Here is an 18,619-nt window from a genome sequence, read left to right as displayed (position 1 = left end):
AGCCAGTTTGTAATATGTTTAATTTAACAACATTGCGAGAAAGGGAAATGCTCTCTGTCTGTAGCCTATTGTTTACATTATGTTATAATTTATCATGCATTTGCAACATTGTTGTGCTTGAGAGCATTTTACCCAGACTACACCGGGAAACGGGCAGAGGAACATGGCGCAGGGTCGGTGAGGAGGACGCTGAACAATTGAGGATTATATTCCGTGGATATTTCGGGGATCATGCTGAAATCCTAAAATGAGAATGTGAAATGGTTGCACTTCCGAAATCTTGGATATCTACCACTGCCCCTTTGATGAATAATAGGAAAACGCCTCTCAGGAATACCTGCAATTGCATTCATAAACATTTTTTTAGGACTTACAACCCCTGAGCATTGTTTTTTATTCACAAACGTCACATTTTCATCTAAATATTACATGGGAAAATGGCTGAGAGAAATAAAATGAATATAGAGGTCCCACAAGGAGTTGATAGACTTCGAGTGGAGCATAAAAAGGTAAAACAATGAATTAGCTTGCTACTGTAGCTAGCGTGAGCTGTGCGTGTTGATCATGCACGCGGTCGACAACAGAATTTTGCAAATCGTTTTGCATTTTCGTGAGATGAGACCTAACATGCATTCTCTTTCAGCAGGTTGCATATTCATTTATGCGCGCGTGGCCTCTTCGACAGATCATTTATCGTGGACATTTTCTTAACCTTTTTTTTCTAGAAGCTTCCTTGAGGTAGCGGTCACATGTTGCTTGTTGTTTATTTCATCGTGGATCCTGGACAAGCCATGTTGTGTACAACCATCTAGTATGCATCAAGTTTGTCAATTGCTCTGATATTGACCCATGTTTATCTATTTCAGCAAGTACAATGCATGAAAAGTAAACAAATTAACCATGCACGTAACAATACACAAACATTTCCTTGTGCGGTCGGCCTACTGCCCATTAAACATTAACCTAGATTCAACATCCATAACTAACTACTCTAATCTTATCTAAATGTAAAGCCAATATCAATCCAAAGTGTAGGTCATGTTCTTGTTTTGTTACATTAGAATTGGAGTCATGCAGTATGTAATGGAGGGTGCAACTTTATGCCTTTCAAATAGAAACATAGGCCTTAGGCCTAATGCTTCTACCTAAAGTGTAGTACTGTAGTAGGCTACTTCCTGGTATGATATCCATTGCAAAGTATGCAGATGCCCCTTCCTGCCCCCAGGTTGGTGCTCCTGTGTATGTAAGTATATACTGGGTGGTTCAGAAAAGCTTTTGATCCTTTAACATTTCGATACAATTCATCTTTGACAGCTGTTTAACCAAAACACTCTAAACTTCCCGAGAATTTGCTTCTGTGTTGTTTTCCCCCGGTGATTAAGTGTAAACAACTGTAAAATGGAGGGGGTTCTTCTGACAGTTTTTTTTAGGGAGAATAGAAATGCAAAGTTTGACCTAAATAATTGTCCCTCTGTTAACAACAGGTGGTGCAAGGCTGTGAAGGTCAGATCCATCACTGGTGAGTTTGTGTAGCGATTCCACGTAGTGACTATGGCATTGGAGTCAGCCACTACCACTCATACACACAGCATCTTGTGAGTTATGGTGCTACTGTGCTTCTAGATAACGTTACTAGTTCCACCACGATTCACTCACCACATCCTTGATAGTACATAGATAGATAGGCTAAACATGAGATCTGTGTGTCCTTTCAGGCATAACCTGTAGGTCAGGAAGGGCATGTGTAATGTTTTGTGTGTGTGCCATTTTTTAACTGAAATTAAAAAAACTTTGGACTTTCAGGGTGAAGGTAAAGGGTGACTATGAAACTCTCGAGGATCGACTCAAAACTCTTCCAGATCAGGTGTCCTATGACATCATGGTACGTTCCATCTTTCTCTTATCAAATCAAAGTTTATTGGTTGCGCACACAGATTTGCAGATGTTATCGCAGGTGCAACAAAATGCAATAACAATAGACACACAACCCCCCCCCCACACAATAAAATGTCAGAACGAGCAATATCAGAGTCCAGAGCATATATATAATATATATACAGTATTCAGACCCCTTCACTTTTACCACATTTTGTTACATTACAGCCTTATTCCAAAATGTATTACATTTTAAAAAATCCATCAGTCTACACACAATATTCCATAATGACAAAGCAACCTTTGCGATGAGATTTGAAATTGAGCTCAAGTGCATCTGGTTTCCATTGATCATCCTTGAGATGTTTCTACAACTTGATTGGAGTCCACCTGAGGTAAATTAATTGGACATGATTTGGAAAGGCACACACCTTTCTATATAAGGTCCCACAGTTGACAGTGCATGTCAAAGCAATTGTCCATAGAGTGCAGAGACAGGATTGTGTCCAGGCACAGATCTGGGGAAGGGTACCAAAAAATCTCTGCAACATTGAAGGTCTCCAAGAACACAGTGGCCATCATTCTTAAATGGAAGAAGTTTGGAACCACCAAGACTCTTCCTAGATCTGGCCGCCTGCCCAAACTGAGCAATCGGGGGAGAAGGGCCTTGATCAGGGAGGTGACCAAGAACCTGATGGTCACTCTGACAGACCTCCAGAGTTCCTCTGTGGAGATGGGACAATCTTCCAGAAGGACAACTATCTCTGCAGCCCTCCACCAATCAGGCCTTTATGGTAGAGTGGCCAGACGACGCCACTCCTCAGTAAAAGGCACAGGACAGCCCGCTTGGAGTTTGCCAAAAGGCATCTAATGACTCTCAGACCATGAGAAACAAGATTCTCTGGTCCTGATGAAACCAAGTTTGAACTCTTTGAACTGAATGCCAAGCGTCACGTCTGGAGGAAACTTGGCACCATCTCTACGGTGAAGCATGGTGGTGGCAGCATCATGCTGTGGGAGGTGTTTTTCAGCGGCAGGGACTGGGAGACTAGTCAGGATGAAGGAAAGAGAGATCCTTGATGAAAACCAGCTCCAGAGCGCTCAGGACCTCAGACTGGGACGACGGTTCACATTCCAACATGATAACAACCCTAAGCACACAGCCAAGACAATGCAGGAGTGGCTTCGGGACAAGTCTCAATGTCCTTGAGTGGCCTAGCCAGAGCCCGGACTTGAACCCGATCGAACATCTCTGGAGAGACCTGAAAATAGCTGTGCAGCAACGCTCCCCATCCAACCTGACACAGCTTGAGAGGATCAGCAGAGAAGAATGGGATGAAATTCCCAAATACAGGTGTGCGCAGCTTGTAGCATCATACCCAAGAAGACGAAAGGCTGTAATTGCTGCCAAAGGTGCTTCAACGAAGTACTGAGTAAAGGGTCTGAATACTTTTGTAAATGTAATATTTCTGTTTTTAATATATTTGCTAAAATTTATTAACCTGTTTTTGCTTTGTCATTATGGTGTATTGTGTGTAGATTGAGGGGGGAATAAAAAATTAAAAAATCAATTTTAGGTTAAGGCTGTAACTTTATTTTTTTTAAGTCAAGGGGTCTGAATACTTTCTGAAGGCACTGTGTGTATATCTAATGTATGGACAGCATATGATTAGAAAAAGGTGTGTATGGCAGTAGTTGTACAGGATGAGCCATGACTAGAATACTATATATATATATCCTAACCGTGGCAGGTAGCCTAGCGGTTAGGAGCATTGGGCCAGTAACCAAAAGGTTGCTGGTTCAAATCCCTGAGCTGACTAGGTGAAAAATCTGTCTGTGCCCTTTAGCAAGGCACTTAACCCTAATTGCTCCAGGGTTGCCATTGATAATAGCTGAGGGTGTCTCAGCTATTATCAACGGCAACAAATACATTAACAATTCGAACTTGTACATGTGTGAAATAGGATAAATGTAAGCACCCATATACAAAGTGGATAAAACAAAACAAAAATTCAGCTGTACGAAATTATACTGGAAACTTTCTGAGCAAATGTAAGAAATAATACAAAAATGTGAAATAATGCAAATTTGGCTAGAAAACAGGGTGACCGTGTCTGTCGGCGCCATCTTGTCCAGTCAAATGCAGTAAATGCACTGGGGAGTGAGTTTCCATAGCAGGGTATTATTTACAGTTTATTATGAGGTGTGTCGAGTGAATTCCCAAGCCATTGTCCCCTCTTGATCTGGAGCGAAAACACAGCAGTTAATACAGCGAGATGGGTGCTTTTGAGATGTTTACATATGGTGTGTTATAGGGAAGGCCTTATCTTTCACTATCAGTTTCTATTCTCCTTTTCTTTAAGCTATTCAGCTTCACTTTTAGTTTGTAAAAAAGTATGCAGAACCATGTTTAAATTGCCATAATATACAGTGCCAGTCAAAAGTTTGGACACACCTACTCATTCCAGGGTTTTTCTTTATTTGTACTATTTTTTCGTTTTGAAGACATCAAAACTATTAAATAGTGGCGCAGCGGTCTAAGGCACTGCATCTCGGCGCTAGAGGCGTCACTACAGAACCTGGTTCGATTCCAGGCTGTATCACAACCGGCCGTGATTGGGAGTCCCATAGGGTGGCGCGCAATTGGCCCAGCGTCGTTAGGGTTTGGCCGGAGTAGGCTGTCATTATAAATAATAATTTGTTCTTAACTGATGTGCCTAGTTAAACATTTAATAAATAAAATGCATATGGAATCATGTAGTAACCAAAAAAGTGTTAAATCAAAAATATATTTTAGATTTTAGATTCTTCAAAGTAGCCACCCTCTGCCTTGATGACAGCTTTTCATATTCTTGCCATTCTCTCAACCAGCTTCATGAGGTAGTCACCTGGAATGCATTTCAATTACATTGTAAAAAAAAATCTTTAGGGCCCATTTCTCAATACTTAGGTCACTTTTTCAAAACTCTTCACACAGTTCTCCTAACCAACTTTCAGCTTGGCACAGCAGTTAATTTCACATCCAAAATGCACTACAACTACCAAAACACTTCATACACGTCTCAGATTAACTCATTATTCCATAACACTCACAAAGTTTGTCGCCCAACAAGGACACTTTGTCACTCATAAAACAATGACCTAAAAAACACTAACAACAGGTAGCATTACACAATGTTTTCTTTTGTAAAAAAATAAATAATAATTTACAAACAAGAATGACACCTCTCCACTGTTTAGAATTCACTGCAGTATATGTTACAGGAATGAATCAGACATGATGCAATATGCTTCAATATGTTTAATGTAACTTTTTGTCATTGAGTGATTCCAAAATACAAGAATTTGTATATACACCATCTACCGATACAGATACAGTAGAAATGCTAGTCCACAGGTTTTCCTCCACATCACATCTTATGTCATCTTGGGCAATACACCTAGGAAATAATATTTTGACATGCCTGGTCCATCCCTGGCAATCTTCTGCAGATATGTCCAGGCATCCAGCATTCATTGCGTCCAGGAGGGACATTTGATCATGTGGATGGTGGTCATAAACCTTCCACCTCCATGAGGAAAATAATTCCTCTATGGGGTTGAGGAATGGAGAGTAAGGTGAGAGGAAAAGGGACACCATCCTGGGATGGGCTGCAAACCACTCTGTGACTGCACGTGAGTGGTGAGATGCCACATTGTCCCATACAATTACAAACGTTGGCCGATTTCGCCTCATCTGGCACAACCCTTCCATAGATGTCATCCAGGAATGAAAGGAGACGCTCGGTGTTGTATGGCCCAATTAGCGGTTTGTGTAACAACAATCCATCAGAGGATATTGCTGCACATATTGTGTTGTTGGCACCCCTCTGGCCCGGGACATCCACTGTGGCTCTTTTCCAAATCACATTCCTTCCTCGCCACTGTGTTTTGGCCAAGTTGAAACGAGCCTCATCCACAAAGATGAATATGTGGGGTTTTTGCCTTGCTTCAATCCCCATGACTCTCTCAAATAAATCCACAAGGCAACATAAGAGTTAGGCTATTACAGTAGTTTACATTATACCTAAAAACATGCCATTGTGTGCCTTTGCCCTGTTTGGTTTTGTTCAAAACCAGTTCTGTATTTTATAGTCATCTTACCTGGACATATTGGTTCCTGAGTTGCTTGACTTTCAGAGTTCCTCTCAAAGGGGACAGTGTACAACTGCTTTATCCTGACTTGATGTTGTTTCAGGACTCTAGAAATAGTTGTTATGCTTACATTGTGAATATTTCCAAATGTAATGTTGTCTGCCAACACTCTGTCCCGAATCTCTGAGTTTTATGCCATTGTTTCTGATGACCATATCAACGATTACAGTTTCCTGCACAGCAGTGAAAATCTACCTCTCCTACCTGTGGGATGTAACCGTTGTGTCATAGGCAGAAATACAAAAACAATTACACACAAGTGGGTTTGGAGGCTTTGCTCAATTTACTTCTGAAATGTGCAGAATGTGCCCTTGCAAAATGGACATCTTACGTGTTGTTTTGCCAGAAATGTCTCACAATAGATGCCACTGTTGAGCGTTGCAGATTTGGCTGCACTCAGACCAGCCTCTCATTGATAGACCATGATTTATTACATGATCAATTATAGTAGCCCTAATCTCATCTGAGACTACAGCTCTTGATCTTCCACTCAGTCTTCTTCCACCACGCACACGTACTCCTCTCCCTCTCCCAGCCACTCTTCTTCCTCTGTCAGCCACTTCTCTATCTCTGGCTGGGTCCATGTTTACATTACAGTCCAGCATTATTCATAAGATGTCCCCTTTTGTATAGATGGTAATGAAATTGAAAGACTAACACCTGGGTAGGTGTTCAGCTACAATGGGAATCAGCTGTGGTTGGTCTAATTGTTTTGATAGTATTATTTTTTTTAAATATTTGGAATATATTTCAATACGGTATTACTGTAGAAATGTAGCAAATTGCTGTCTTATTCAATTTTGTGTTATGTTAGGTTTTGAACTTAAGTTTAACAGTTTTGAAAAGAGTATGTAAACATTTGCAAATTGGCCTGTAGGTACATAGTTTTGGTGGTGGTTGTGTCGGAGTGAGAAAATAATTAGTGAAATTTGAAAGATTTTGTAATTGAATGCATTTTGTGCCAAAGCAAAGAAAAATGATACACAGTTTAGCCCACATAGACTGCTGTTGTGCTTACTGTGTGAAGAGTTTTGAAAAAGTGACCTAAGTATTGAGAAATGGGTCCTAGCGATTGTCAAAACTGTAACATTTGTGGAATTTCTTTCCTTAATGCGTTTGAGCCAATCAGTTGTGTTGTGACAAGGTAGAGGTGGTATACAGAAGATAGCATATTTGGTAAAAGACCAAGTCCATATTACTTTAAGACATAAAGGTCAGTCAAGGTGAACAGATGATCTCTGCATGTGTGGTTCCCACCGTGAATCATGGAGGTGTGGGGGTGCTTTGCTGGTGACACTGTCTGTGATTTATTTATAATTCAAGGAACACTTAACCAGCATGGCTACCACCGCATTCTGCAGGGATACGCCACCCCATCTGGTTTGCGCTTAGTGGGACTATCATTTGTTTTTCAACAGGACAATGACCCAACACACTTCCAGGCTGTGTAAGGGCTATTTTGACCAAGGAGGAGATTGCTGGGCCAATTGTGCGCCGCCCTATGGGACTCCCAATCACGGCCGGTTGTGATACAGCCTGGAATCGAACCAGGGTCTGTAGTGACGCCTCTAGCACCGAGATGCAGTGCCTTAGGCCGCAGCGCCACTATTTAATAGTTTTGATGTCTTCACTTTTATTCTACAATGTAAAAAATAAAGAAAAACCCTGGAATGAGTAGGTTTGTCTAAATGTTTGACTGGTACTGTCGCAAGACCCACTGGTTGATGCTTATTTATAAACCCTCTTAGGTTTCACTCCTCCCTATCTGAGATATCTACTGCAGCCCTCATCCTCCACATACAACACCCGTTCTGCCAGTCACATTCTGTTAAAGGTTCCCAGAGCACACACATCCTTGCGTTGCTCGTCTTTTCAGTTCGCTGCAGCTAACGACTGGAACAACCTGCAACAAACACTCAAACCGGACAGTTTTTTATCTCAATCTCTTCATTCAAAGACTCAATCATGGACACTCTTACTGACAGTTGTGGCTGCTTTGCGTGATGTATTGTCATCTCTACCTTCTTGCCCTTTGTGCTGTTGTCTGTGCCCAATAATGTTTGTACCGTATTTTGTCCTGTTACCATGTTGTGTTGCTACCATGTTGTTGTGTTGCTACCATGCTGTGTTGTCATGTGTTGTTGCCATGCTATGTTGTTGTCTTAGGTCTCTCTTTATGTAGTGTTGTCTCTCTTCTCGTGATGTGTGTTTTGTCCTATACATTATTATTTAATTTTTTTATCCCAGCCCCCATCCCCGCAGGAGGCCTTTTGCCTTTTGGTAGGCCGTCATTGTAAATAAGAATTTATTCTTAACGGACTTGCCTAGTTAAATAAAGGTTAAATAAAAGTACTGTATATATAACAAAAATTCAATAAAAACGATTGAAAGTCAAGTTGAAACTTGAACTCAACTTGAATAATGCAAGTTGATCTCTTCTCCTCTCTGCTGTAACAGGTGCCATTTGGCCCTCTGGCCTTCATGCCTGGGAAGCTGGTCCATACCAATGAGATCACCGTACTGCTGGGGGACAACTGGTTTGCAAAGTGCTCTGCCAAGCAGGCCCAGAAGCTCGTGGAGCACAGGAAGAAACGTGCGTTTGTTTTGGAAGCCATTTTGAATTTTCTCAGATACCATGGCACCTTGCCCAACTTTAACACTCACATAACTAATATTATTTAAAAAACGAGAGAACTCCTCAATTGTATGCCTATATATTGTTTCGCAATGTATGCTCGTGATAATTCTTATTGAGAAAGATTGAGGTCATGTTTTGAATGTCTTCTCAACACTACCACGGTTCATCCAGCAGGGGGGCTGTTGTCATGGACTTGCTGTCAGACAAACCGAAAAAGAGGTGATCACTCAGTTCAAACTAAAAGTTGAATGGCTACTTATTTTGTGAATCCTTGGATTGTTAGAATGTTTCATACATTTTTCTGATGGACAATTATCTATCAAATTACAATTGCATTAGCAAATAAGTAATAACACACAATCATCTTGGTCATAATTTGCAATACTGCAAGTTCATTTCTATTGAAAATGCGGAATTATGTCCAGATTGCTATTTGTTGGTTACTCATCGATTTTGGCCATCTGCAATTATTTTGTCACAATAGGTCCAGCCTTAAACCCTCCTGTCTAAAGAGAGTTTTTCCCCCTTCGCTCCCCTTTGGTATTCACTCTGCATCCGAAAAAGCTCTTTAATATATAGCGTCAGATGGGCCTAAATAACAATGTGTGATGATGATGCGGCCATTATTAGACTGGTGTTTACCTGAAGCGTGAATGTGACATAACCTTCCCTGACCCTGACCAGGCCGCTTTTACACAACTAAGTGCCATAATGCAAACATGGATCGCTGAGATTTGTCAAACAGCCCCGCTGAGTTGTCATGCGGTCCGCGTTTGACCCCTCCCCAACGTTTCGAGACGTACGGCTTGAAGGCTCGCTGTCGCCATGGCAACGGAGCCCCTGCTGCCTTTAGCGAATGGGGGTTTAATTGTTGTGAAGATTTAATGATCCGAAGTAGCACCGAGGGCTTGCGATGTTATGAACTGTTTGTCATAATTTGCCTTTTTATTTTTACTGTGTTAAGAGTTTAACCCCTTGCTGGCGGATTTTTCTATTCCATCACACAATTTTTGTGCTTTGTTTTTTAGATGTAAATAGTGCGCTGGATGACTTGCACAAGACGAGGAAGGACTTTGAAGCCAGAGTTGGGTTTACAGAGGATCTAGAAAAACTCTCAGGCGTAAGTGTAATTACAGTGATAACAAAGAGTTTTTAAGATCCTCTTCAGCCAGCTTATCCGATAGACAACTAACTCCCTGTGCAGAAAATCTATTTATATGATCAGAAACACACCCACAATTAAACACACCCACACTTATACCCTTCTCTGTTTCCTCAGGCTAAAGGGGACTATGTGGACATCAGAGAAGAGGTTGGAAGTATTGAAGAAATGGTCAGCAAAGGAAAGCAGCGTGTGGCTCTTAAGCCCCACTCTAAGCCCAAAATGGAGGTTGTTGTGAAGATAGAGGAAGAAGAAGAGGAGGAGGACGAAGAGGGCAGTGGAGAGGGAGATGGAGGGAGCAGAAGAGTGCTGTCTGAGGAGGAGCTATGGGCCAGACTGGATGAGCTGGAAGCGCAGGAGGAGCAGGAAGAGGAGCATCACCGGTAGAGTTAAATACACACACACACAAAACGCATAGATGTTCAAATTGAGGAGTAATTCAGCGCCACTCTATCCACCTTCACACCTGTTTCATGATAAAATATAGATTAGATTTCTCCTGGCTTGATACTTTGTTTCTATTGTTTTCAGACGGTTTGACAGTGCAGACACCAATGGCAACGATGACACAACATCCTCTGAGGAAGAGAAGGAGGGAGATAGCGGCAGCCATCATTGTGTCAATGGACATGATGAGAGGAGCAAAGGCAGGGCATTTGTGCCTCACAACGGCAGCCAACTCAACAGTACAGCCCAGTCAACCAGGGATGGGGAGGAGGAGGAAGATGAAGCAGAGGAGGAGGAAGGCGACTGTTTGCCTACCATCTATTTCTCTCATACGGTGGAACCTAAGAAGGTCAGTGTGTATGAAGCGTATTAAACTCATCGCAGTCAACTTGTAGTCCATTATGTTATTTGAGCTATGTAAATCAATGTACTTCAACTCCCTCTGTCTCTCCAGGTGAGGATAAACACAGGGAAGAACACCATGTTGAAGTTCAGTGAGCTGAAAGAACAGAAGCAGCAAGCCAAGAGGAAAAAGAAGAACGGCACCAGCAACGGTCACTCTCACCACGGGCTCCACAACATCACTACGCCCACAGACCTCTACAGGTACACACACACTACAGGCTACACATCAATCATTAAATGTTTGGTTGGCATAAACTTTTGGCAACATTTTGGATCAAATGTAAAAATGGCATATATGGAATGGTGTTTACTCTGAATGTTTCCAGATTTCTTTATTCTGATTCGGTATGGTGTCTGTCTATTAACAAGTTCTGCGATCTGATTGGGTATAATGGCTGACTGTGTGTATGTTTGTGGCCTTTTGTCAGGTTGTTTGTGGATGTGAAGAACGGCGAGCCCATCCCCAGGAAGTCAATCCTGAAGTCCCGGAGCAGAGAGAGCAGTGTGTGTAGCGACACCAGCGAGAGCAGCGCTGCCGACTTCGAGGAGCGCCGGACGTTTGGACGCACTCTGAGCCATGACGAGAACACGCACAGCGACACCAGCGACGGCATCACGGAGGAGGACAGCCCCACTGGGGTCCTCCTACACCCCACCAGCAGCTTTCAGGTAAACTCAGCTGGTCCTGATTCAATACTCCGTCAATATTCTAATACTGTAAAGATCTTCAATTCAGTGCCAACAACTTTATTTGTCCCTTTAGGGAAATTCTTATTACAGCAACAGCAGTGCTTCAGATACATACAACAAACCGGCACAGATACAATAAATAGACAAGAAACATGAGAGAAAATGATTTAAATGTACAGTGCAATAAATACGATCATCGGTATAAAACGTACAAGAGACAGGGGTGATTAGTTCACATTGAACAGCAATTTCTTTGAACTTAAATAAATGCTTAGAGCAGGAGTGGTCTATGTCCTGCCAAGTTTACAGCGTCACATTAACCGCCATCTTATTCTTTGTCATTGATCCAGGCCTTTTCAGGCACGGTGGTTGAGAAGGAGCCCATTCTCTTGTCGATCCCCCAATTCACCATTGCTCTGCCAGCACTGCCCACCATCCCAGAGAGGAAACTGGAGGAGGTGGCCCCCGAGGCCCCCCAAGATGCCCCAAAGAGGGTGTCCAAGTTCAAAGCTGCCCGGCTGCAGCAGAAGTGACCCAGCAGAGCCAGTCTCCAGGATCCACACTACGGGCTCCTTTTTTAACATTGATTTTCTATGCCAACACTTTTTTGAGTTGGACAGACCGTGAACCCACCCTATGATCTGCCATCCTTCTTCTTTTTTTGGCATCACTCTTCAAGCCTCTCTTCTTCTCTTTCATAATGTTTTTCCTGTTAGTACACATTGCAATATAAACAATATGCATATTCTGTAAGAGGCAGTACTCTGTAAGAGTAGCATAACATTGTTGAGAAAGCAACCCAACCCAACACACTCACTCTTAACCATTTACCTGCCTTGTATAATGGAACATCAAGCTTTTTAGCAAAGAACCCCATTATTTATGCATTAGTACTTCACTGCAATATGTTTTTAAGTAAAGAGGTAGTTTATTTAGAGCCCTCATCCTCCAACATTATGGCACTACATTAGTCAACACTGCCTAGGTGCGCATTTTATGGTGGTTGATCTTGTGTCAGTGTCTTGACTATACTCTGTGACAAAGCCAGTGGTTTACAACTCTATTCATTGTTTGATCCATGATTTTGCCTGCTATGCTAAGACGACATACTCTGCATCATTCAATTTATTTTTGCCTTTTCCTTTCTTAATTATTCTACGACAGGGTCAGATGTTAACTTCCCTTTATTTCCCCCAATCCCCTTGTACCTGCCTATTGAATGTATGTCCACCTCTGTGACCAGCTTTATGTCAAAAATAAATATTGTTGTAAACTGGAATGAAAATAAAAGATTTTTGGACAAAGTCAGGTGTTACTCCCCTTTGGGTAGATTTCTCAAACCTTATTTCCAATCCTCACTAAAGGACAAGACAGACCAACAGAAAAGTTGTACGTACGCAGTAGAAAACCTGCTGAGTGTCAACTATTCAACATGCACAATTGTCGGGAAATAACCAAGATGACGGTTGATGTTCTATGGTCAGAGGTGATAGGATGGCCATCCACTGCTGATGTACGTGTTGGTCTGTCCTGTCCATGACACAGGTATGCCACATGTCTTGACAATGTTGAACCACAATGACCAGCAATAGATCATCTCTCCTATGTAAAATGACTTGCCAACTCTATTTTTGTACCACCTCTTCATATGGCTGGGAATTCTGCATCAGTGAGCTCCATCCTTCCGGATTCGCTGTAATTAAAGTTGCACCTTGTGAGTTTGAAAAGCTATCACTAGCTGCTCGCTAAGTAGTGAGAGTGCAGAGTTCGATAAGCAGCTTTTAAACTGGTCCTTAGTTGATTCCCCCTCGTCAGGATTAGGGCTGCAATAGGAAAAATCTATCCAGGTAGCATGAGACAGATTAGCTAATGCTTAACATGGTTGAGCGCTGGCTAGACACAGATCATTGGACTTAAAAAGCTTTGAAGGTATATGTTGGAACATGTACTTAACATTTCAAAGAGATCTAGAGGAACACGTTAATAATTGAAAACAACAGAGAGATCTACATTGCAGGGTTTAAAGGGGATTTAAGAGTTAGGTAATTTAGGATCTCCTTGCAGAGACGAGCAGGTATTGTTGACCAGACAGATGCTCAGAGAAGAGGCTCTTGCTCCCAGCTACAAATGTCATGGGGCATTAAACTGTTCCTTGCTGTACACCTGGGCCGGTTTCATAGACCCAGATAAAGCCTACTCCTGTACTTAAAACTATGTTCTATAGAGAATTTCTGCTTTTAAATGTAGTTGTGCTTAATCTTGGTCTATGAAATATCCCCTGAAGTATTAAATCAACATGTTTCTATACTACAAGTATGCACACACTCACTTGTTCTTGAATCTATTTAACATTCAAACAATCTTAGGTCAAATAGTTCATTTGAAAGAAAGACCTCTGTAAATGGTGTCAGTGTGCACCAGCAGCTAACAACAACTAACGTCAGTACATTGAGACTATACATTTTATATAATAAATAAGTAGAATGCCTGAGGATGTATGCACAATTTGTGCATATATTGTGAGTGTGGTTATTGTATAAATAAACTCCCTCTCTCTATTTGAAAATAATCCAGTGAGAAAGTCATTGGGATGACAGCAATGTGATGGATGTGACAAGCATCCAATTAAGATTTCTGAAAAGAAGCCTCTGAGTGCTCTAAGCACTTATACAGCTGAATCACAAGTCAGAGCTTTCCCCGATGCCCTGAAACAATTGCAAAGCATCAATCCTGCATTATTCATTATGTTTTACAAAGGGTCAGAGTGGCTGAAATCCTCATTATAAATATTTGGAGAAGGAACACAGGGTCACAGAGGTCACAGGGCTACTTTTTGGATATTGACTTATTACAAGGGTTTAAGGAGCAGGCTGCACGCACCCACGCGCACACACACACACAGGAGAGAGTAAGATGAAAAGGTGGCGGGCCATATAACACAGTCGCACCAAACCTCTTCCTCTGTCTGTCACAAGAGTTTGCCTAAAATAGTCTAGGCGAGGTCTACTAAATGTGACGTTGTTACAGTGCACAAATGTACAGAATGTTGGTGCATAGTGAGTGACAAGGCCTAATTTAAAATAACCTACTACAATGTGACGTTTGTACAATGCACAAATGTACAGAATGTTGGTGCATAGTGAAAAGCATAATTGTGACAAGGCCTAATTTAAAATAACCCACTACAATGTGACGTTTGTACAGTGCATAAATTAACAGAATGTTATGTGCATCATGATGACTAGGCCTAATTTAAATAAAAGGAGTAGTTGATAATCTTGGATTTGGAGACGCAAATAACCTATGCGTAATTTACGCAGGAACAGGAGGCCTACAATGCTTGTCAACTACCAGATGGGGGAGCCCACGCACATCTCGAAGTGGTCATATCCCCTCCTTCCCACAGAAATTAAACTATAAGCTCATATGCTTCCATACTTCATTTCGAAAGCATGCATGAATAGTTGAAGGATGTTGACGGAGATCTGATTTGATTGTTATTCTTTAGCGCAGTATCACAGGAAAAGTCAGACACAGCTCATCACTCGTCACTGACTGAACTTAAGCTGTACTTCGAGTCCAATACGCGCTGCGGTTTTACATCCTCCGATCTGAATGCCCAGGTAAGGAAATGTATATATCAAAAAATATTTATAATCTCCTGCAACTCTAACTTTCAGTTTCTCCGAATGATGATTTCTCAGAATAACATGGTTTCTCAGAATATATTTGTGTGCATGCATAAACCGTTATAGTGAGGTTGGCTGCCCCTGGTAATGCCAATGACAGTAGGCTATTAAGTGAATGGAAATATCGTTAAAAACTAAGTAAAGTATAGGATAGTGTAGGCCCATGTAAAGTCATGTTGAATGGATAGAATACACTGTTTATAGGCTGATGTTTTTTTTTCCTCTCACACTGTGATATAGTGTAATGACAGCCTGCTGTGATCTTTGCATCCAAGATAATATGTTGCAGTAAATACTAATTTCAATACATCACATATCAAATGATCCACAGTAGTAATTGGGTTGAGGGCTGTGGCTGATGGACTGTTGGATGTAAAGACGTTTTTTCAAGGATGTTTGTCAGACTTCTGATACGTATAATAATGTGTGTAACGTGAATGGTGATATGCAGAGGTTATGTGAGTGTGTACTGTAAATACTTTGATAAAAGATCACCTCTTGTCACTGTCACCTGGATAGAGAGGTGATGGTTGAAATACCCCCCTCAATGCTCGCCTTTGAAGCGATGATGCCCCATCTGTCATATGTGAGCTAAGAGAGTCCATGATTCACTGCTTCTCTCCATTCCAGAGTTCTCCTCTCTCAGGCTCCAAGGGGACAGGAGGAGGAGCAGGTGGGTGGCAGCCAGTATGATCAATCAACATTAAATATTCAGCCTTGGAATTTACACATAATTTAACCGCAATGCACTTTATTAGAAAAACAAAAACTGGAGCTAGTTGATAAATGTGCTTGTTGTTGATGAGAGAATAAGCAAGCTGTGAAAAGCAATACATGTCTTGATTTGAAAAAGTTTTGAGTATTATCTGTTTATTATGATGGGGCCGGTATACCAGAGTTTGGCAATTCCCTAAAGAAGTTGTCAAGAGAGCAGAACACAGACTGGCACCCAGGCTAATGGAATTGTGGTTATGTTAGAAAAGCATTTAACTCACTGCTATTTCTATTATGATGCAGAATCCAAGTAGGGGTATTTTTTCATCAAATGCAAGTACATGTGCGTGAAGCAGGAAGGAGAAAATCAGAGTGAGGCTGAGTGAAGCTGAAATCAATGTCAAGTCATGTGCTAGTATCTTATTCTCTTTACTATGCTGCAAGTGCTGTTAGAAGACCTACATGGCAACTTTCTGATGGAATCACTTGTTTGAACACCAAGCACCTGATTTGAATATCTATAATCCAAGCTCAACTGAACAGCCCAAATTAACTTTTTGGCCCTCTCTTGCCATCATCATAAGTCGGATTTTCTCCCAAAAATTCTAAGCTGTTTTCTGGTTGGCTTAAATCACTTGGAAAAAGTGTAGCAAAAGTATTTGGAGGTGTTTGTCTGGACCCTCTGGTCCTCAGCAGTACAGTGACCAAGCTGTTATCCAGTCAGAGAAGGAGTTCAGAAACCCCAACCATCCAATCTGTTACTCTTTTCTTAACAGTTACTTTTATCTTAACACAGTGAAGTTTCATTTTAATACCTGGTTTATAATTAACAACACTCTCTAAGCATATTGCCAGTTCCATGGCCTTAAGTCTGTGTGAACTATGAGGCAATGGCATGAAAAGCACAGCTCCCTCATACAAGGATACTAAACAGTGAATAATTAATAACCTTTCTCCCAAATCCAGGAAAACAATAGTTTTGCATAGGAACATTTAACAGGAGAAAAAGACTCCTGTCAGCTTGAACAAATTGTGGAATGTATGAGATTCCTTTGTCGTTGCGTTTGTTGTTCTCTTTTTTTCTTTACGAGCAGCCATAGCTTTGCATGTCATCATTTAGAAAGTGCATTTCATGTGCACGTGTGTGTGTGCCTTTGTGTGTGCTTTGCGTGACCACACCTCTTAGATGAATTAGAATCCATTGAATCACCGACTTTTACCTGATGGCAGGAATGAGGGATGTTGAGTGGAGAAGGGGTGCACATACAGTATGCAGAAAGCTATTTGGACAGGCGTCTTCTTGGCTGTCAGTTTCGATTAAGAGGCGAGGTGTCATCACGGTAACACAGCTGAGTGCAGATGGCAGAGAGTATGAGATGGCTCACCGACTTAAACAATGATTAATGAACAGAGATGGAAAACAAATTGCATTGGACTATTGGAGGCAGAGAATTGTTTTTATGGAAATGTTAATTGTGTCTGCCAGGCCGATACTGGGCGAGGGGGATGGGTGAGGGCAACAACAGATCCAAGGGGATCCGATATGAAGTCTACTACCCTCCCTGCACTGATTATCAGGGTTCCTCACACATTATGCACTGTCAATACCACAACACCTTGGCTGAAAGACTTCTGACTAGATATTGTGAAAACCAAAGCAGGTATTTTATGATGAATCCCATTAAGAATTCCATAAGTTAGGGTTAATTATAATTGTAGTATAAATGACATTACTGTGAAAAAAAATTAACTTGCGGGTGTTGATATAAGCTTTTCGTATGCACTGCTTATGAATGGGCTATTAACGGGATATGAATGTCTTATGAAGTCTTTATGTAGGCACTCAAATAATGTGTTACCATTGCCGAATACTGTATTTACAGACCTGCTCCACTCAGCATTAGATATTTTCTTTACAAAGTTTCTATTGACCAAGATTCCAATTTATATTGTCATATTAAGCCCATATAGGGATGCCATAGTCCCACAAGGAAGCAGCCCCAGTTCTCCCAGTATATTACAATGTATATATTGTATGACACTTCAATATCTTGTCCATTGTTCATTAACTGGCGTGGTGTTATCATTATCTAAATGTCCTGTACCATAGGCATTATAATAATAACGATGTCCAATGTTCAGCAATATTGTAATAATAATAGTGTTCCTTTTATCCAATTAAGAGGGTGTCCTCATCATTGTCTTATGCTGAGGGCAGCATCATAGCCATTGTGCATGGATAGCATACCTGAGTATTGAGCCAGTCAAATTAGGAATAGCCTGTATCTGTCGTTTCATCTCCTTGCGTGTTGGGCTTGATGTGCTTCTACAATAAGTCTTGAGCCTCCTTGGCAGTGGAAAACGTGTGTTGTATTCGGGAAGGTCAAGATGAGTTTTGCCCGGTGAATGAAGCCGCATCTCAGGTTTAGCTTGCGTGGCTGGGGTCTCACCTCGTTGTAGGTCGCCCTCTGTTTCAGCAGCTCGGCCCTAAGATCTGGCTAGATGCTGATCCTCTTCTCAGCATAGGTCAGAGCCCCCGATTCTGCTGCGAGGAGAACAATTTGCACTTCAAAACTGTGGATTCGTACAATCATACACCAGGATCCGTTGCGGAGAAGACCTGTGCGTGCGGTGCGCAATGTTTATCAGCGGCATGGGGCCCAGCTTCTCCTGCCCAAACAGTTCATAGAAAAGATTGCTCATGAAGGAAGTTGGGTTGCTGGCTTCCACACCAGTTTCAAGTCCTGTGACCAACATATTTATTTTATTGGAATGATTTTCGAGTGATTCTTTTTTGGGGGGAGA

At 41.6% G+C, this 18,619-nt stretch overlaps 1 protein-coding gene across 1 annotated transcript; it reads left to right on the top strand.

Annotated features, from left to right (window-relative positions):
- The first annotated feature begins 52 nt into the window (after nt 1–52).
- On the top strand, nt 53–12,715 carry LOC120066422 (unconventional prefoldin RPB5 interactor 1-like). The gene is made up of 10 exons (XM_039017785.1): nt 53–509; nt 1,485–1,519; nt 1,804–1,882; nt 8,527–8,662; nt 9,736–9,827; nt 9,987–10,252; nt 10,401–10,665; nt 10,771–10,922; nt 11,150–11,390; nt 11,762–12,715. Exons 1-10 carry the CDS (start codon nt 438–440, stop codon nt 11,942–11,944), a joined length of 1,521 nt encoding a protein of 506 aa, XP_038873713.1. The 5' UTR covers nt 53–437; the 3' UTR covers nt 11,945–12,715.
- The last annotated feature ends 5,904 nt before the right edge of the window (nt 12,716–18,619 follow it).

The sequence above is a fragment of the Salvelinus namaycush genome, chromosome 21 (assembly GCF_016432855.1).
Source record: "Salvelinus namaycush isolate Seneca chromosome 21, SaNama_1.0, whole genome shotgun sequence".
Classification (NCBI taxonomy): Eukaryota; Metazoa; Chordata; class Actinopteri; order Salmoniformes; family Salmonidae; genus Salvelinus; species Salvelinus namaycush.
The sequence above is the reverse complement of the archived record's forward strand: the minus strand, read 5'-3'. Positions and strand labels throughout refer to the sequence as shown.

Excerpts from the sequence above, each read along its gene's own strand:
- LOC120066422 (XM_039017785.1), top strand. The coding sequence starts at position 438 with ATGGCTGAGAGAAATAAAATGAATATAGAGGTCCCACAAGGAGTTGAT. Across the intron at positions 510-1,484 it reads TTCGAGTGGAGCATAAAAAG|GTGGTGCAAGGCTGTGAAGG; the intron begins GTAAAACAATGA and ends TGTTAACAACAG. Across the intron at positions 1,883-8,526 it reads AGGTGTCCTATGACATCATG|GTGCCATTTGGCCCTCTGGC; the intron begins GTACGTTCCATC and ends CTGCTGTAACAG.